Genomic DNA, 21,310 nt, shown 5'->3' with positions numbered 1-21,310 from the left:
CCCATCACAGACAGCTTGATGTATGCTCATTGGGGGAGACGGTAGAGAAACATTTCTGTGTTGCTCCAGTCTGACAAATATGTTGTCACACATAGTGTCCACTGTCTGTCAGCCAATGGCAGAATAAAAGGGCAGTGTTTTCTAAAGATTGATTCTAAAGCATCTCCACTTCACTGAACAGTTCATAGTCAAGACAAAATGGATGAAAGAGACAAAGGGAGAAGGCATATGACAAAGATCCCCGGGTAAGATTAATCTCAGGAAATCATAGCTTCACGGTTCTGTACTATACATGCATTCATAGCTCCGATCAAACTGGCTTCCAGCAGGGTGTGTGGAGAGGCACAGCTGGAGCTGTGTTCACAGATAAGGTGGTGCACAGCAATTTCTGGTATCTTTTTGGCATGACATTGCACTTGTGTTTCTGCCTGCTGTGAATGGTTGTTATTGCAAACCAAAGCAGAAAGAACTATTTCGCACACTGAAAAGTATGTTGAGTTTTGAATCTTTTACTTTGATATACAACTTTAATCTACTGTTGTACACATTTCCGAATCCGTCAAATAACAATGAATTATGCAACTAAGAAAGACTTTATTTGGGTTTGATTAATTTATTGATTTTAAACAATAATCATAATCCACAACATTATAGGATGTCTAATCTTTCTGTTTCAGTTGATTATATGTGGCCATTTTGCTGGAATTTATTATCTCTAGTCTCTAATTTGATTGATGCGATGCATGCATTCATGCCCAAGTCAACAGCATGTGTAGAAATGATTAAGTTATTAATTAATGGTAAACAATAACATAATCAGAATCAAAGCAGAGTCTTGAAAAGTGTCCACAAGTCTTTACTCTTGATGTAGTTTCTAAAGGTTTTTATGAACCGAGTAGAGGCTGAATTTTCCAAGATAAAAGTAGCAAAACACATTTATTCTTTTATACAAAGCATTATTACATGAAAAGGCTACAGTGTTTGAAAATAGCACCAGTTTATCTGGTATTAATAAATGCAACTTTTCTTCTTATATTGTCCTGACCTTTTCAGTCAACCGTGTTTGTGTTTGTCTTACTCAGGTCCACACAGTACCATATCACGGTGCCCTCCCAACGAGTTCCAGTGTGGTGGAACAGAACTCTGCATCCACATGAGCAAACTGTGCAATGGGGCTCCAGACTGTACTGATGGCTGGGATGAGGGACCACACTGCAGAGGTATCACCATCTCACACACACACACGCACACACACCACCAACATACAAGGACACATGCATATTTTGGGATATGCAAAATTAATGTGAGCAGGTTAATTATCCAGTTCTTGTGCTAGTACACGCTGTCTGTCAGTGTGAAAATAGGTTGTTCTGTGTTCTATGTTAAAACTTGATGTAGGTGTTTTTTCATCCTGAAGAAATTCTGTATGGAGACACAACCAAATGTATTTGACATCCGTTTTATATCCTGTTACTAATTCATTCTGTTAGTTAACAGTTAAATTGGGGAAGTTTGTCATCCTGAAACCAGAAACTAGGAAGAAATTTATGATGAGCCTAAAGAATATTAAAACCCTTTTTAAATTAAATGTGCTGATCAAGTTGACCACACTGAGAGGAAATAGAATGTGATTGCGCAAAAGACCAATATATTTGTACTGAACAGATGAACTATTACAGGAAAGCTCTAAAGGGAACTTAAACAGCAAGGACTGTTTGTCATGTCCGTCAAAAGGTTAGCAGAGGAACACAACTGACAAATACTCTCCATCCAGCTACTTTGTGTCTCAAATTGGTCTAAATCCTAACACAGTTCATATAAATGTTAAACTAGCCAGCAGGCATCATTAGTGCTGCATCACTAATATGTACCCTGAAGTGGACAATACTCTTGTATAACCTTGATTGGCATTAATGATAGATTTCCATTTTGCACCTTAAGACCTTCAGAGTCTTACTGAACCAAAATAAAAGATTGAATTATTGTTTCGTCCTGAGGCTCTGAGATTTTAATTGGTACAGTGTGTGCACCTGTACTTTATAGATCTTTTTTTTATCATCTCCCCACTACACCTTCAGATAGAAAATGAGTTAGGATGAAATATTTATTAAAGAAGCACGAACAGAGGCATGGGAAAAGACGTTAAATTTTCATGCACTTTCAGGCTGGCTGGACTTTGAGGTGAGAGTGGACTTCTGTGTGTGTGTGTGTGTGTGTGTGTGTGTGTATGTGTGTGTGTTTGTGTGTGTTCTGTATTAACCACAGAAATCTGCCCAGATGGGGTCCATGATTGACTGTTTATTTCACGGTGTTGGGGTTAAGGTTAGGATTAGGCTAAAGAGTTGGGGTTTTTCAGTGTGTGTAAGTGTATATATGTGCTTGTAATGTCCATATCTCTACATGCTGTTTTATAAGGGGTTAAGTGTCCCAACCAGGCGTCATCTGATTGATACGACTGGTTTGCATTCTGAACCAAAACAGAACATTTTTATGTAGTTTTGTTTGCTCCAAAATAAATATTTTGCGGTATGTGTCACGGTAGGTTGTTTACATTGTTGCCCATGTTGGATTTCTAAACACATCCCAGTTGTTGGGCGCTCAGACTTGTTTTGGAAAATTCCGGGCATATCTGTAATTTGAACTGTGGTTGTCCCAGCAAGCCTCTGGAGTGCAAGAGGACATACTTGTGTACTTGTCTATAATATTCAATGAATTGTATGGGGCAGCAGGGTTCATCTAGTGTTTATTGTCATGCATATCACTTAAAAATCTAATAGCTGAAAATGCACAAACTAAATAGAAATTTGCTGCTGATGGTTTAACTCTTTACGTTCAGGTTTAACTTTATTGATTTAGGAAATTAATTTGGTCAGCATATCAGAAATACAGTACAGTATAGCATACTGTTTAGCACCAAAACTGTGGGCTTGCATTTCTTTTTTCTTGAAAGACTGGTGAGATTCTTGATCACACTTCTCTCTCCCTGGAGGTGTTGTGTTTGTGTGAATTGTTTCTGGGCAAAGTGAATCACTTGTGACTGATAGATCTCATCTGGGTTTGACATGGCTGTGTCTGTTTGACTATGACTCACTGGCTCTTGATTTATATTGTACAGGATATGAAGTGCACTGTTAAAAACTCAGCTGACTGGAAAGTGTGACTGTAGCGTGTTGCATTTGTGCCCTTCTATATTTGATGTGTGTGCAGCCTTGGACATGGTCAGGGTTAGCAGGGAGGTATTGATTGTGAGTGCAGGACAGAAATATTTGTTGTTTTTTCTGTTGTGTCTCTGGACTTCCATTTACAGATATTGTATCTAATATTTGTTTTACTTAGAGGAACAATGCACCGTACTGTCATTTTTTGGTAATATAAAACATAAACATGAAAATCACATTTTGATGCCATTAACTCAGAATCAAAGAATTAAAAGTATTAAAAGTATATTATAAGTAAAGTAACCAAGTTCACAACCGGTGGACACAGATTCATGGTGCCGCATAGCTTCATTAGTTCTAATTGTAGTAATGGATTATATGAGAACCTTGTAATGCCCTGTGTGCTGCTGTGGCCAAAGCCAGCATTTAAACAGAGAAGTAAACAGACACACAATTAATTTTGGAAAAACATAGTCATGATGGAGAGTAACAATAAAATGGCCGCATGTTATGGACTAAAATCTTCCTTTTTTTTCTAATTCTGTATCTCCATATCTTTTGTGATGTTGATCTCTTCTGATCCACTTGCTGGCTTGAATGAGTTTTCCAATTCTGAACTCATCACTCTCCTCGGTGACGCATTCCGGTTGAATAGATGTGTTTTTTGTTTTCGGGGACAGCTCCAGTAGCTGTTTCTAAGAGCCTGTCAGGTTCTGAACTGCTGACATGTGGCCACACTCCATCCAACAACCGCAGATCACATCTCTTGCCAGTTCTAATGCTGATGATGAGTTAATGGGTAACTGACTGCTGCTTATTTACATGTGCATCATTGTCAATAGGAGGCTGCAGTGAGAGAGTTCATTAATTTAGCCACACAATTTTTATGCAATTCAGCACCCTGCTGAGCTGTAGCTGTTCTCCAGAAAGTGTACAATAGCAGCATCAGCAGCACCTGCTCCTGTCACCTACAGGCATGCCTCCCTCTGTGTCTTCTGCCAGCAGGATGCATGAAATGAGTGATCACAGTATAATCTGGGGTTTTATGGTGGTGTGTTGCATGGATTATTACAAAATAATGCACAAATCCACTTCCTATTAAAAGCACTGATGCAATATTTTCAGTCCAAAAGAAATGTCAGTAACAGGAAAGAAACCTGAATAAACACCTTATGCCTTAATAGGCTGTGGTTCCTTTATACAATGTCTGCTGCTTTCCTGTCTTCCTACGCACATTATACCAAAAACTCATTCCTGTCCTCTGTCTCCCTTCCTTCCTTTGTCTCCCTGTAGTGTTTATATCCAACTGCTCACTCATGGGTTGTCAGGAAAACTGTGCGGTGACTCCAGGAGGGCCTGCTTGTTACTGTAAGAGTGGTTATGAGATCAGCCCAGATGGAAAGACATGCAAAGGTGAGTTCCCCTAAGCAATGATCACCGTCTGGCTCTCTGTGACCTGCTTCTAAGTATGTGCTGGTAGATCTTTGTAGTTTTTTATTCCTATACAAGTGGATATCTGTAATATGTTGTTTGCTATGATGCATCAACAACAAACAATACCTTGCTTACCTCTCCGGTAATTCCACATTAGTGGTGAAGTTATTCTAGCTTCTAAAGCTACACTGGTGTTTACATAAGTACAGAAGGTGCACAGTGGGTAGTTCAGGGGCCATGGGAGAGTAAAGCATTCCTGCTTCCTGCAAAATCCTGTTTAGAAACCTTGAATGCCATTGATAAGTAATACTTGTAAACCTCACTGATATAATAGTTACTTTGTTCAACAAGACACCTTTAATGAATCACAAACTTTAACCTTGGCAAAAATAAACTGAGAATTGTTAGGTTTTTTTTTTAAGATAATCAGATGGGGTATACACATTTGTTATTTGCTAAACCTGAGCAGTAAACCATCTGTTGTTTATGTTCAGATTTTGATGAGTGCAGTGTGTATGGGACATGCAGTCAGTCCTGTACCAACACTGAAGGCTCCTACACCTGCTCCTGTGTGGAGGGCTACTTGTCCCAGCCAGACAACCGCTCATGCAAGGCCAAGAATGGTAAGTACCAGCAGACAGCGGCAGGACTGAATGTACACCATTTTGACCGATCCTGTGTGGATGTTCTGTTCATGTTCCTCCTGTTAACCATTAGTTATGTCCATGTTACATTCCAGTGCCAGTAGACCGTCTGCCTGTCCTGTTGATCGCCAACTCCCAGAACATCCAAGCCACCTCCCTGAGTGGCACCACAGTGCACAGCCTGCTGTCCACCAGCACCAAACAAACTACAGCCATGGACTTCCTTTACGCCCAGGAGACTGTTTGCTGGATCCATGTAGGAGATTCCCCTTCATCCACACACCTCAAATGTGCCAAGATCCCCAATCTGAAGAGCTTCACAGAGGAGAGAGTCATCAACATCTCCCTCAGCCTGCACCGTGAGTACATCACAGCGGCATGCATCTTCACCCAGATACAGAGCAGAATGTCATGACGCAGTTCTCCCTACATAATACAACAGCAAAAAACAGCAGCCTTACACTGCAGGAAGGAAAAGTATGTGTATTTTTGTGTAGCGTATTGTCAATTTTTTAGGCTATTTTATTCCTGGAGGTCACATATAAGATGAAGTTTTCTCTGCAAATTTCAAAAGCTCATGTAGCAAGAGCTGTGGTAGCAGCACAAAGACTGGAAGAAAACACTGCACACCACCACACAGCGATCTGTCAAACATCTTGTGATTTTTTTTAAGCTGAAATTTCTGGGGTTTGCTGTTGTAGGCATTTCACTCAGTGGAAACCACAGACCTGCTCCGCTCCCCAGAAAAGGTGTTAAAGATTTTTAAATCACTCTCAATGCATACAGATCCTCTGTGAGAAGCTGTCTAATTTTTTTCTCTTGCTTCATATACAAAGGAGGAGGAAGAATTCTGTATTTATATAGCATTTCATTCAAAAAAATGCATCCCATGCTTCCATTATTCATGCAGGAAGCATATACAGGATGCATACAGCACAGTACAGTGCAAGATAATACAGAAAAGGCAGCACAGCCGACATCCATTTCGCCCACGGCTCCTGCAGCAGGTGGACCTTGAAACTATTAAATAAGGCTACATAATGTATATGTATACGGCTACAGGTTTGTTTTGGCACATGCACAATTCAATGAACTCGTCCAAACCATATTCACTAGAAACTGGCCTTTGCATAGCCTGAAACAGTATATAATACAGTATACAGTATATGCACATTGAATCAGATGTTTTCAGGTCTGTTTTTGGCTCTGTTGTTATCTGGAAATGAATGTCTGCCTGTGTGACATTCATCTAACAAATCTTAATTTGAAATCATTCAGATTCATCTGTGCTTTTGTCATATCAGATAAGGGTAATAGTGCAGGTGATCTTCACCTCAAATCATTATTTTAGTCTAGTTTGCATCCTCTGCAGATGGAGATTTAGCTGGGCTTGTAGGTCTGAATGTTCATGTACAACCGTGGGTTGTTTCAGATACATTCCAAATGTAAACAGTTTTACATAAAATGTCTTCAATACCTGTGGAATAGTCATGCCCTTAGCTCCTCTGTGCTTATGCACAGCCTGTGAGTCAGAGATATTGTGGCAACTCATTAAATGCAGCTGTGTTTTTCCATGGCTTAAGTTTCATTTCAGAAAACACTCAAGAGTCTTTTCTCCTGTAAAAATGAAACTGACAGACAGACCATGGCGATCTAAAGAGTGTTATTGAAAGCAGACATGTGTACGTGCGTGCTCTCGAGTGTAGACAACCTGCGGGTCAAACGCCTCCACATACACATCCACATCCCGCTTCCCCTCCCTTTCACTTCTTTGCTTCAAGCCCCTGGTTCCTGGCTGTGTTGCGGCCTGGCTTTTGTGCAGCTTGTCTTCATTGTGAATCAGAGGCAAAGCAGCAACAAAAACAACACATTTATCCACACAAAACCATCAGGAATGTGTTATTTTACTATCTTTTAGAAAGTTGGTTGACAGATGGTTTATAACTATTTGCATACTTACATTAATTCAAGGTGTTTGCCTTGAATAAAAGAGGTCACATTATTCTTTCTGGCTTTTTTCTTTATTGTGTTATGTATCTTTTTTGTACATGTAATAGGTTTGCAAAGTGAAAAAGTCCACACCAAAGGGAGTTCCCATCTCCCATAGAAAACACTGCTCCTGAATTGCCTTTAAACTGCTAGATTGTAGTCCAGCCTTTACTTTCATAACCTATCTGCGTCACTTAGGCGTCGCCTAGGCTAGCGGCTAGTGTGGCACGCTCTCAAAAACACTGGTGGAGAAACACAGTGAGCTGCAGCATGCACAGTGACAAGATGTCCGGCTGCTGCCTCCCCTCACCCAAACCCTCCCTACCTAACGTTAGATAGGGAAAATCTCCAGTTTAGGTTGAGAAACTGGCTTGGGAACGTGTATAGTTGAACCAAAGCTGTGGTTACTGGCTTTTCAGGACCCGCCCTATTCTTCTTCTGATTGGCTAGTAGTCTTAACTAGGTACAGCGCATGTGCAACTCCCAACAAAGATCAAACAGAAGTGAGATGCCGCACTCGCTGCTTAAGAGCATTCAACACACAGGGTGAAAAGAGGAGCTGTAGCAGTGTGCAGTCTGACAAAAATACGGTGTTTTTTGAAAAAGATACCATGTAAACCTGTTCTGGTACAACCCCTAAATACAATTATGAAACTGAAAATTAGCATAATATGACCACTTTAAAACAACATTGCATTTATCACTCACTTAATCATAATGTTCAAATTCTCTGCCTTGTCCTCTCCTGGTTCTCCTCACAACTCCCTTAACTTAACCCTTGACTTAGGTTATAATGCAGAAATACTGTATGGACTTTTACAGCTCAGCTTTATTTCTCTCTTTTCTCATTGTCTGTTGTTTTTTTTTTTGCTTGCATGCGAGCATTGTGACCGATCACATCCACTCATTGTGCAGTGATTTGTCTCTGTTCCCATCCTTTTTCCATGTGACTACAGAATGTGTCTATATGGCAGAAATGACTTTCTCAGTGCAGGCCATCAGAGAAAATGAAAAGACTGTCCCTGTCCTCCATATGCATGCGCATTGGGGTGTAGTTGTCATTTGAAAATATGTTAATTTCAAACCAGATGATATCACACAAGCTCCGGACAATGAGAATTATGCATGAGGTATTTTGGTGTCGCTCACGGTAATAAGATGAAGATGAAGCCTGATGCACCTCTCTGTCAGTTTCGAGCCATACACCCTATCTGTGATAAGCACATTACACATCCCTTAATCAATCAGGCCCATGCAGGAAAAATGTTGTTCATTGTTAAAATGACAGAAATAGTTAATATAGAGATTTCATAATAGAAAAAAAAACATGTAATTGTGCTTAATAATTATGACCAGAGTAATTAAAAGGATCGTCACTGTTGCTGTAATTGTGTAGCTTTAACCAGAACCTCGACTCACTGGGCTCATCAATTCAAGGACCAGAAGAATTTGCAGGAAATTCCAGCAGCTGGGTTCTCCACGGCTGTCCCCCACACACATACACACATACACACACACCCACACACGGTGCAGAGGTGGTGTTGTCGTACACACACATACACATCCTGAAAGACACGTGTGCAGACAAAATGGAGAACTGGCACTATTGAGAAAAAAATTGAGAAAAGCATGGACAGGATGTGGATGAGTGAAGTATTAGAGCTGTATTGCTGAAATAAGGAAGCGGCTGAAAGGCACTCCTGTATCCAAGTGATAATATTACTGTTTTAATGTCAGTATGTGCATGAATGAAATGAGAAAACTGGTTAGAGATTGTTGATGAGACAAATCAAATCGACAGAGAAAATAAAGTACTTGTTGTTCCCTGGCGTGACTGTTTTGCAGAATTAAAGCAACCATATCTCAGAATATGACACAAAACATGGGAGAACGTGTAAGCCTTTATATTAATGATGACTTTGACAAATGATTTAAGGAAATATCTGAAGCACTGAATCCTTTGACCGCCTAGAGTTCCCCGAACAGCATGCAAAAAATGTAAAATAAAATAATGGCAGATTTTGTTTGGATCTGTTCCAGTCCATAATCTGGAGCGACTGCTTAGACCGCAGAGTTGTACATTTGGACAGGCTGCTGGCGTGTGAGTGTGACAGAATTGGGGAAGCACATTTATGCTTACAGTGGACATGGAAGGAGCCAGCAGCAACCAATGGCAGGGGTGAACATACAGGAAATTATGCACGTGTGGTTGGAGTGACTCATGACCCCAGTATGCCACAGATGAGTTGTCCAGATGTGTCTCTACCCCCCTCGCACTCTCACTCTCTCTCTCTCTCTCTGTCACTTTCATTACAGTTGCTTTGACTGTTTTTTTCTTAGTCCCACTTTCTTTTCCTAAATGTCATGCAACATACACTTACATATCTAACAGTGTCCATTTCTTGTCATTGCTAATTACACCAGTCACTCAAAATCATTGTCAGACATACAAAATGTGACAATGAAAAATTATTTTATTTTAATATTTTTTATTATGTTTACTTATTTTTTCACTACTTTTAGCTTTTATTTTTTTAAAAAAAGTTTATTTTAATTAAAAAACTGTTTAAAGAGGACACTGCTCAACAAGTAGAGGCTTGTTGGAGGTGCTGGAGCTGATCATTTAATATTTATTTCAGTAATACAACAAGACTACGAGTCTACAGCCATGCTAGCAACTGTGTTAGCCACATTGGTGCTTTGAGCAAAATGCTAATGTCAGCTTACCACATGCTCACAATGCCATCATGCTGATGTTTAGCAGGTATAATGTTTATTATAAACCATCTTAGTTTATGGTGTTAGCATGCTAATACAACTGTTTTGCTGGTATTTAGTTATAAAGCAAAGTATCGGATAAATAAAAATTTTGACCCAATGATGGCGCTATATTAGAGGTTAAGGGATCACCAAAGTGATGAATGGCTGTATCAAATGTTGTGGCAACCCTTCCAATAGCTTTTGAGAGATTTCACAAAAAAACAAAAATACCAACCTCATGGCGGAGCTAGAAAAGTCAGCGGATCATCAAAGTGAGTACCATTTATCTCCTGGGAACCATGAATGCAATGGCAATACATCCAATAGTGGCTAAGATGTTTCAGTCTGGACCGAAGTGTTGGTCCGGCTGACCATCCTTAGAGCCGTGCAGCTAGCTAGGAGTCTGGATTAAAATTGGATTACAAAAATACCACATTAAAATGTTCAATGCACATTCAATGTTTTTATTTTAACATTTGTTGTTGTTTTTAGATTACTTTGAGGGACTCTGGGAGATGAACTACATTAAATTTACATTTCCTCACAAAATTTCCCATCATTTTCTTTCACATAAAGCATATTCTGAATGAGCTGTGCTCGTCGGACATCATTTATTTTAAACTGTTTTGAGGAGTGCCTTACTGCAGTGGGAAACTATCTTGAATACATATTAGTCCTGGTGAAAATCCGTTCAGTTGTTTCAACATATGAGTGCAGAGAGCTCTCCCAATGGGAAACCTGGAAATGAAACTGAGATGGATTTACATTCAGCAGTGGACGCTGATGCTCCACACTATGCACAGGAGGACTGATCCCAGAGCTGTTACTAAGCCTCCCTTCCCTGCTTGTACTGTAAGAGCTACGGTACCTGCCCCCCCCCCCCCCCTGCACAGTGAGCCACAGTGTGCTGCTTAGCACAGACAGTGGCCTGAAATCTCCTTAAGAGGTCATGTGCTGTTAAAAGGCAAGCCAGTCAGCACATTTTAAAATCTTCTCTTCATTCAGCGCTTTATTCAGCTGTAAACCTCTCTCTCTCCCTTTCTCCTGCTCCTCTTTTACTCACACATGCACATGAACTATGAAATACATTTTAGCCTTTCAGTGTATACTTTAGTCAAGTAAATTATCCACATTCTTTCCCTTCTACCTTTTTTGTGTGGCTGCTTGATCATTAGAGAACAAAATTTTGAGAAATACGTTTTTTCTTGTTTTGGGGGTTTTTTTTTGTTGTTTTGTTGTTGTTGTTTTGTTTTTTTTCGTTCTCCCCTCTCTGCTTTTTTGTTTCTGGTGTGACGCCTTGGCCAGATGCTTGAGGGAGTGCTTTGGAGTGCGGGAGCTTGGCGAGGGGAAGTGGGGGTTGGGGTGTGTGAGCGGTTGGTGTTAAAACTTCAGTCACAGTTTTAAAGCAACTGTTCGGAGCTATGGAAACCATATCAGCTCCATTAAAAGTAAAGCTACTAATATAACTACACTATTGATACCCTGTGTTGGCTGCGCAATACAAGCAGTGGGTGCCTGTGAAATGTAGTATAGTATACTACTCCTACATATAGTATTGGAGCATTAGCAGTACATTTTAAATATATTATGTAGACATCCACTTGGCTGTTGTTTTTCTTAGACCAACAGGGAGCCGAGAGATGAACAAGAGAACACGTAGAAAACAAGTTGTTTAGAGAGTGTAGGGAAAAAAATGAAGAAGGCAGCCAGTTCTGTTTTTTCAATTATGCTGTGTTGTTTTTTATAGCATAGTTTCAGACAGACAGAGCTGCAGTTAATGAATCCAGACTGTTTTTCCACCTCTGGGGAACAGACAAAGGGGAGGGTTAGGGGGATGATGCATGCAGGAGGAGGGAGGGAGAGAGAAGGAGAGAGAGAGAAGGAGAATGGGAGGAGTATCTGGCTTTGCTGGAGCCATTTCTGTTTGGCAGAGGTGGAGGAAAATGGAGAGCAGGGGGGGTTAGGGAGCAGGGGATGGACGTTTTTTCAGTAATCTTTTCAAATATTGCACAATCTCTTCTTTTCTTCTCCTCCTTTGTTTATCCATTGCTTAATCAGTGAATCAGTGTGTTGTGGGGCAGCTGGAAGCGTTTGAACGGAAAACTCTGTGTTAAAAATTAAGAGCACCTTTGGGAATATGGCCCCTGATTCCCATAAACCTCAGAAATGCTGCTACACAATGCCCAAGTTTCCCTAGTGGAAAGCACTTTTCTCTTCTCTTCTCTTCTCTTCTCTTCTCTTTTCTGTCTTCTCACTTTTTCCACCTTTTCTCTCCGTCCATCTGCATTTTTCTTTTATCTGTTTTCCACTTTTACTCGAACCCAAAATATCTGACAGTGTTTCCCTCCCTTTGCTAGTCAGGCTCTCCAGAAAAAAGGTGTCCGTTTTTCTAAACACAGAGGGTTCCTCTGGAATTACAGTCAGATTTATTGGTCCAGAGCTGGTAAGCTTTCACTATGCACACTTTTATTGTGCTCTTATGATGAGGAATCTGCCTTGTCATTTCCCCCACCCAAGCTTTTCTTTCCTGATTGGAGAAATTGATCCTCTGGTCTACCCTAAACCACCACAGTGACAGATCACCCCTGGCAAATACCATATTAGACCTCCATTAGCACTGCACGACCAAGGACTTCTGCAGCACAACTTCAGCCCCATATCTGAGGTGTTTGTGTGTGAGTCAGAGTGTGTGGATCGTTCGGTGGAGAGCAGAGCTTGTGGCAGCTGTGAAAATACAAATCGTGTTGTGTGTGAAGCCCTCCTCCCCACATTTTCTATCTCTCTAGCTCACTCATATGCATAGTTGTCATTACCTGTGGAGTATTTAGATCCTTTGCTTAGGTAAAAGTAGCAAAACCACAATGGGAAAATACTCAGTTTCAAACAAAAGTCTTGCAGTCAAAATGTTAATTAAAGCTGCTACAATCAATATTCTTCTATCAACACAGCTACTATGTGAAAGGTTTCCCTTGTAGTGATGAACCAACTGATAATTAGTTCACCTCAACCTTATGCTTTAGCGTATTCCGACTCATGGTTTTGGTTTTCCTGGCCGCAACCACACCGTTTTGTTTTTAAAGATTATTTATGGGAAATCGGCCTTTCTTGATAGTGACAGTAGAGATACAGACAGGAATACAGACAGGAAATTCAGGTAGAGAGAGGTGGGGAAAGACATTCAACAAAAGCTGCGTTTCGACCAAAGGAACTATACCCAAGAACTAGGAACCTTTGGAGGAACTAAATTTAGTTTTAGGGTCTTTAAATCCCTGCCCTGGGGTAGTACTTCCCGAAAGTACCGGTACTTTGGGGGGCGGGGCTTGCCTTGCAGTGAATTTAGGCTGCTGGCTTTAAATCAAGCGTGTCGGCTGTTTTTCTACAACTGCTCCTCTTTTTTCCACTGTTGTTTGCAAACCAATAAATCACAATCAACAGTCAGATAGCACACACAAGTCTTGCAGATTTATTGCTCGGAAAAAGCAGCCAGCCTGCAGCGGTATGTTTATAGCGAACAGCTGAAGGAGTTAAACTAAATACTAGGTCCGAGTTCTTGTTTTAAGTTTTCATCAGTCAGGAAGTTTTTACACAAAGCCGAAGTCGGTCTCCTCTTCTCCAAAACAAGCAGAACAGCTCGTTAAAAATCCAGTTCCTCTGACGCCCCGGCGACACAGTTGTGAGTGCTGCAGCTGATCTGCAGCTCTTGTCGGTTGGAAATGTTTTAATAACCTTCCAAACTGTCGCGATTTTATTTTTGTGTTGCTTTTTCTGTGCTGGAGTTATTTTAAGAACTTGATGGCTTTATCCAGTTTGCTATTAAATTTGTAACGATCTTTATTGTTTGTCTCATTATAAGCTACAAGCATAGCCTATAGTTTTTCATTATATTCCAGTCAAATCTGATGTTCATTTATATATTTTGCTCATGAATAGTGGTTACAAATAATGATGCCTGTGTATCACTTTGTACGGCAAAAGGCCTACAGCCTACATCAGCTGGTTAATTTGCCTAATCTTCACAGGTGTTTACACACACAACAATGGGCTGAAGGAACCTTGTAGTTCCTTGAAAAGAGACCCGGGCTTAAAAGTCCCCGGTACTTTTGGTGGAAACACGGCTAAAGGTTGGGATTGAAGCATGGACAATTGTTATATGGTACTGTAAATGTCTTAACTACTTGACTACTTTTAGAGTTAAAGCTCTAAAAACTCCTCTGTAATTACACTACCTGCCCACCACCAAAAGGCAGATAGACCAAATTAGCGACTAGCCAGCTAGTAAATATAGTGGAACATTTATTATCTAAAACTGAATATTTGCCTCATGAGTGAGTGAAAAGAAAATACATGTATCAGTATATATTGGATTTCAATTAATCAGAAAGGACTGAAACAAGGAATGAAAGCTAATGTTACTCTGTATCTGCTGAATGTGAAACCTCAGCAGCTGTTTGCTAAAAACAACTCATCAACCTAAAATGTGATAATATGTCAGTGTGTGTTCACAGCTGACTGTCATGTTATATATATTATTGGATTATTTGTACTGATGCATATTGTTAGCATATTTTGAAAATAGCTGTCATAGGTGGAGCAAATCTTTTACTATTTTATATACTGTTGGGTAGTTTGATATTTTGTATAGCAATGCATGACAATTTATATGCTTATTCTAGATTCTTACAATCTCAGTTGTAACTCTAAGTAACTATATTCTGCAGCTGTCAAATAAATATAGTGGCATAAAGGTGCAATAATTTCCTCTGTACAATTTCTCAGAAGTATTCTGAAGTCCATTGCATGAATAAATGTTCTTAGTTACTTTCCACCACTCACTACAGTAAACTGATCAATCTGGATCTCTCTTCCTTCAGCTTTAACAATAGCGTTCTGTCTGATCCTTGGCTCAGACTCAGTGCGGCTGAGCTGGTGTTCGAGGAAGGAAGAGGAGGGAATGAGGGAACCAGGGAGAGGGGTATAAAAATGTCTCATGTTATTCTTTTTCACAATTTTTCTCCTCTCTCAGACCTTCCCTATGTGGTCCTGCACCACATTCAGAACAGTTTGGATAGAGCTGGGGTATTCCTGTTTTTTCCCCCCTTTTCCAGCCTAGTCCCCGTTGACATTCTGTAGGCTGTAAATGTTCCACAAAGTGAGTGTGTGGTGCATCTAGGTGTTTGATTTTCATCGTTGGGTGGGGGGCTGGTCTTCCCCGTGAGTTGAGCCTTATGAAAATAAACGCAGCGGCAACCACACACCCGCCGTCACTTAGCTACAGCTACGGCAACATCACACTACTCGAAGCAACAAACAGCCTGTCTCATATTCTGTCTGTCTGAGTGACTTTGAATGACAAAAGCATTACCTAGACTCCTGCTAATTAGAGTCATCTCATTTGTCAGTCATGAAAACTGCCTCAACTCTGAACCTGAAAATCTGGACTGTGTGTAAATGTGTGTGTGAGTGTGGCAGAGAGACTGCGAGCTGTTGAAGTAGCTGCTACACAGTTTTGCAGATTAATTTACTTCATCACATGACTATGAGTCAAACCTCTTCTCCATCTGCTTCGATGTACAACATTGCACGCTCAAGTTCTATACCAGTCAAAATGAAACAATATGGGTACTGAAAACACTGTTTTTGCTTCCCCCCCTTTCCCCGCCCTTTCTCTGTCCAGATGTTGAGCAGATGGCCATCGACTGGCTGACCGGAAACTTTTACTTTGTGGATGACGTAGACGACAGGATCTTCGTGTGTGACAAGGACGGGCAGACATGTGTCACCCTCCTGGACCAGGAGCTGTACAACCCTAAAGGCATCGCCCTGGACCCCACCATGGGGTCAGTTTAATCTCTTACTTTCTGTCTTATGCGTAAACCCACACACAAATGCAGAGACAGGTACCAAATATGTGTTGGTTTTCTAAATGCACCCACGTAGAGATCCGCCTCTAAGTGCGTCATGCAAACTCATAGTCCCATGAGAGCGACTAGAGTCAGACTTCTGTTATCTGTCATTGTTAACCAACTTTTAAAAAAACAGTTAAAATGGGGGAAAAGGATAAATTGAGGTTTGGACACTGAGTACATTGAGTAGTAATTGAGTACAGATTTTCTGTTTGAACTGAGGGCTGTATAGGTTTTGAGTGTAAGAGCCTTGTTTTTGTAACAGCTCTTTTGTTTGTCACCAGACTCCAGCTGAATTCCTGACAGTGTGTGTCTGTGGTGCGTGTGTGCGTGCGTGCGTGCGTGCGTGCGTGTGAGAGCATGAATGTTGGGGAAACAGTGTACAGCGTGAATGTGAGAATGTGTGAGTATATGTGCACACATTTGCCTGTAGCTACATGCATCGTTTTCATCCCACACAGTTTCCTCGGCTCTATTTGGTTCTTCCAGTAACATGGTCAGGTAGATTCACTGTAGCTAGGTTGTTTTTCTTATGTGGTCTGCAGTGTCAGAGGGGGAGAAAAACAACTATAAAGTAACAATAAAATAAATAAAATCGCCCTTTGTGCCTTAAATTAGTTACCACAAATCTTTCCAGATATCCCACAGTTTACTGTATTCAGCCAGAAAAAATAAGGAAATTGGACGAATATCAACATCATTATATTTCTACATGCCTTCATCTTCTGCTTACTGGTTGTGGAATTACTTCATTATGAAAGGATTTTGTGAGGTTTAATTTAGATATGGAATCCCTGGAATTTTGATTGTGTGGACTGTTTTTTCAACCTTGTTAACCTTGTATTTTTCAAATAAGATGTTACTTGCTAACAGGTTTACAGGGACTGGGAGCGTGATTTGTTATTTGAAACTATAAATAAGTTTTTTGTTGTTTTTTTTTGTTTTGGCAGCAGTGAAAGATTTAATTATTATGGTCTGGAGTACTGTGTTTGGTTCTAAATCTGGTTTAGAGGGGGAAAGTATTCCTTAAGGATATTGCTAGCCTAAAAAACTACAAATATTCAGAAAGAAACTCAAAAGTTTAGGTCTTGAAAATGATATAGGAGAGTTACTGAATCCAAGTTGAGGACTTCATGCATCTTGCTGTGTCCAACCAGCAGTCCAAGACCTGAAGATATTCATCTAATCTGCACAATTCCTTGAAAAAATTACTACTGTAAAATACTTTTTACAGTATCTCATCTACAATTTATCTCATCTGCTGTCTGCCATCAGGGAGGTTTCCTACCTTTTCCCTTTTTCCTACAGAAAAACTAGATTATTATTGTCTCCTTGTGATGGACATAAGGGTGATCAAGCAATTATAACAAAGCCGGAAGGGCTGAAAATTAAACAATTATCCAATTCAGTCGATCTATCTTATTCTTTGTTTCCACAGGAAGGTATTCTTCACAGACTACGGTCAAATCCCTAAGGTGGAGCGCTGTGACATGGATGGCCAGAACCGAACCAAGCTCGTGGACAGCAAGATTGTATTCCCACATGGCATCACGCTGGACCTCGTCAGCAGGCTGGTGTACTGGGCTGATGCCTATCTGGACTACATTGAGGTGGTGGACTACGAGGGCAAGAACCGGCACACCATCATCCAAGGCTTGCTGGTGAGAACTGCTGTGTTGTACAAACCACACTACCATTATCTTCCATTAGTAGGAAGATAATCTCTCTCAATAATGAAATTGCTGTCCTAGTGTGCTTCAGAGTTCCCTCTCTACCTATAATGCACCTTGTGTTTCTCTTGTGTACTCCTGTCATGTGTTCTTGCCCAGTGAGTTATGAGAAGAGAGAAGATGGTGGGCATTTGCCTTTTCATTAAAGCAGCTGATTAATAGTGTCTAATATAGAGGCTGTTGATGTTGCAGGGCTGATGAAGCACAGTGGCACTTAAACGTGTTACCGTGGCTTTTACTGTGATATGTGGAGAAGTAATGGCTTTCATTTACTCACTGAGCCTAAGGGCACACACAAACACACAGACACACAAACCACCATACCTTGCTTTGTGTGTTAGAGCATTGGTGCATGCACATCCTTCAGGTAAAGGTTAAAAGGAGGAGGTGTGTTATTGATGTTGCTGAGATTCGGCTGTTTTATCAAAAGTGTATGTCTTTATTAAGGGCTGACATTCTCTCTTAAAAACGTTTTTTTGTGTAAAAATACAGTTTTCAAAGTTGAAATCAAGATGCATGGGGTCTTCATTCGAGAGATGAGGTTTCAGGCCCTTTAGATTCATGATATTTAGACAGTTTCTCTCTCTCTATTCGTCTCTCTATGGCCCAGTGAGCTCCACACAGCCTGCTGTGATAGACCACAGTGACATCTCAGGTTTTATGCTGCTGCTGACACGTCCTCATGGGACACTGAGTCACTGGCCAATGTTTGTTCAGATCGGAAAGTTCTTGCCTTGCTTTTCTTCCTGATTTTGTCAGATAGAAGCTGGTTTGTCCATGAGTTCTGTCTACCTTTCTGCTTCCCCCTCAGTCAGTGCTGCGAGACACCTAATTGCACCGTTGCCACAGAAAATACTAGTTTCTGAACCAAAGGCAGGTGGCTGTTAAAATTGTGGATCAGGACACCTCGGTTTAACCACTGTTCTACATCACAGACTCATGGTTTATTAAACTAACGGTAACCATGGTAATGATACTGCTACTTCATGCTACAATACCAGTTAACACTAACTTGTTAACACTAACTAAATGTATTTAAATAATTCCAACAGAGCATGAGTTATTTATATGGTAAGATGACATGGTATAAGTTTGAGGTTACCGGATATAGAAAATAATGGACTCACGGAAGTAAAATGCCACTTCGCATTTAATTGTGGCATTCTATGTTTCCACAGTGGTCTGTTATTTTCTTAAAGTAGGGCACATGGCCGCTTATTATTACTTGCAATTATAACCTGTGGAAAGGCTCACTTTGCATAAAGACAAGATACTGTATGAAGGGGAAGCAGGAGTGCATCACTTCAGTTTGAACATCCAAAGTGAAAATATATCAATGACAGGCTATTCACTTTTCACTTTGTTAACTCACACTTAAACACAAAACTGAGGTAATTGTGCCTACACAGCCTTCATCAGAGCATTTAAAACTCTTTTAAAAGCTAAGGAACTATGGCACAGGTACAGTTAAGGACAATTTCTGTGATATAACTAATCTGTCTTATGGTCATGAAGGGCCGCAGCTAACACCAGTGACTGTGTGACTGTTTGTAAAAGTTATGTTATGGACAACTTAGTTCTTGGCCAGACAACATATAATACTACTACATGTTTAGTTAATAAGAAATATCTTCTACCACAAGACCACATCAAATCTCTCATACTTACTGACTTAATGACATGAAATTGTTGGGATTGTAGTACGTTGGATTCAATACCATTTCCCTCTCTTTCATTCTCTCCTTCAACCCTTCCATCATCCCTCCCACCTTCAATTTTCTCACTTTAAGATCGAGCACCTGTACGGACTGACCGTGTTTGAAAACTATCTGTATGCTACCAACTCAGACAACGCTAACATGCAGCCTAAAACCAGCGTGATAAGGGTCAACCGCTTTAACAGCACAGACTACCAAGTAGTGACCAGGGTGGACAAGGGAGGAGCGCTTCACGTCTACCACCAGAGACGCCAACCTCCAGGTAGACTACACACACACACACACACACACACACACACACACACACACACACACACACACACACACACACATCATATTATATGGATGCTTCTGGTTTTGGGACTTTCTTTCTTCACCTTCTTTGTGTCTAGTGCGTAGCCATGCATGTGAGGTGGACCAGTTCGGGAAGGCCGGAGGCTGCTCGGACATCTGTCTGCTTGGGAACGGCCACAAGACCCGAACCTGCCGCTGTCGCTCTGGATTCAGCCTGGGTAGTGATGGCAAGTCCTGCAAAAGTGAGTAGGACTTGGGTGTAAACAATGATTAAGTTTTAGCAGCTGCAAATCAACACATCTTTCTCAAAGAAACACCAGTTGGTACAGTAAGATGGCTCTTCCATACGTCCAATAGTGATTCCGCACAGCAGTGGGTATTGTTACTTCTTTCTGCAGTTGACGGGGAGTATGTGGAAATATTGTTAAGTAACTAGCTCAAGTAATTCGGAAAAAAAATACAATTTGATAAAAAAAATATACACGTATTGAATTAGCTGTAACAAGACTGGTGAAAACCAGTTAGCAAGCGAGCAGAAAGGTAAAGCTAAAAGTAATATAAAAAAGTAAAAGCTTGTTAATGGTAGCTAACTAAAAAATTATAAATCTTTCAAATATTTAGCTAAAAGTAATTGGTAAATAGTTGAATTAGACCACTGCCTAATGGATTAATTGTTAAAGTAGTGGTTAGGTAAAAGTAACTGCTGAAATATTTAGCTAAAAATAATGGATGAACAGATATTAGTTGGCTAAAAGCAGTCTAACGTTACTGGAGAAATTGTTAAAAAACAATACTGGTTAGCTAAAATAATGGTTAAACTGTTGAAACAGTTGAAAGTGTTTAAAATGGCAAAATTAGTCATAATGCATAAACGTTTAAAATAGTTAACTGTTATGGATAAACCAGTAAAATATGAGATTTTCTACTCCAAGTGGGAGCAGTACAATTTAAACATGACTAAACACACCTCAGCACTGAACATTCAATTGTATGAAAACATTATTGTAACAATATCTACTGTATAATTTGAATTAAATACAATTTCAGATCAATTTAATGAGCACATTTGGAACATGGCAGGATTGTTTCAACTAGTGGGTACTTGAGCTCCTCTGATAGGGCTATGAGGGTCTGTCTGACTAAAAACGTTGAGAACCACTGCACTGTAGCATTCATTCTGAGCATCCAGAGCTGATGTGTGCAAGCTCCCAGCATAACTGTAAGTATAAACTCAGGGGCCACAGCGATTCAGCTCTATTGACCTAAAGCCAAGGACAGCCGAGGTTGGAATCGGGATGCTGTTCTCCCCTGGGCTGTAGACTGGGAAAGAGCTATGAACAAAGTAGCTAAACAACACCATAACACAGTCTGACTCTCTAGCTCTCCGCTGCAACCCCCCGACCCCCCGACCCCTCCCCCAGGCTGATTCAGCTTCTTCTCAAAAGTGTTTTAATATTCTATCCACCAACAATAGCATTATATTGATCTGCCCCCTGAGAAAAAAACTGTCCTTGAAAATGACACAATTGATTTAACTAAAGGGAACCCCTCCTCCTCTCCCTCTCAATTGAAAATCACTTAATTTTCATTTAGAGCTTTTGCTGATCTTGCACTTTATTTGCTTGTTAAATCAATACACTATATTGGGGACAAAAAGCAGTCATGAGCCAGCATCTAATT

The 21,310-nt window shown here is 40.4% G+C and overlaps 1 protein-coding gene across 2 annotated transcripts in view; it reads left to right on the top strand.

The window, feature by feature from the left end:
• LOC119886310 (low-density lipoprotein receptor-related protein 1-like) overlaps positions 1 to 21,310 on the top strand; it is a 99,255-nt gene that overhangs the window by 32,892 nt on the left and 45,053 nt on the right. For both annotated transcript variants that reach the window (XM_038696957.1, XM_038696956.1), the window contains exons 3-10: positions 1,083 to 1,220; positions 4,452 to 4,571; positions 5,087 to 5,215; positions 5,332 to 5,595; positions 15,660 to 15,822; positions 17,327 to 17,549; positions 19,409 to 19,598; positions 19,729 to 19,872. In XM_038696957.1, coding sequence (XP_038552885.1) covers positions 1,083 to 1,220; positions 4,452 to 4,571; positions 5,087 to 5,215; positions 5,332 to 5,595; positions 15,660 to 15,822; positions 17,327 to 17,549; positions 19,409 to 19,598; positions 19,729 to 19,872 — 1,371 coding nt within the window. The remainder of the gene's footprint in view (positions 1 to 1,082; positions 1,221 to 4,451; positions 4,572 to 5,086; positions 5,216 to 5,331; positions 5,596 to 15,659; positions 15,823 to 17,326; positions 17,550 to 19,408; positions 19,599 to 19,728; positions 19,873 to 21,310) is intronic.

This window comes from Micropterus salmoides, unplaced genomic scaffold (genome assembly GCF_014851395.1).
Source record: "Micropterus salmoides isolate LMB-PRFRI ecotype aquatic unplaced genomic scaffold, ASM1485139v1 Ms_hic_scaffold_4, whole genome shotgun sequence".
NCBI lineage: Eukaryota > Metazoa > Chordata > Actinopteri > Centrarchiformes > Centrarchidae > Micropterus > Micropterus salmoides.
Note: the sequence above shows the minus strand (reverse complement) of the source record. Positions and strands in the feature narration are given on the sequence as shown.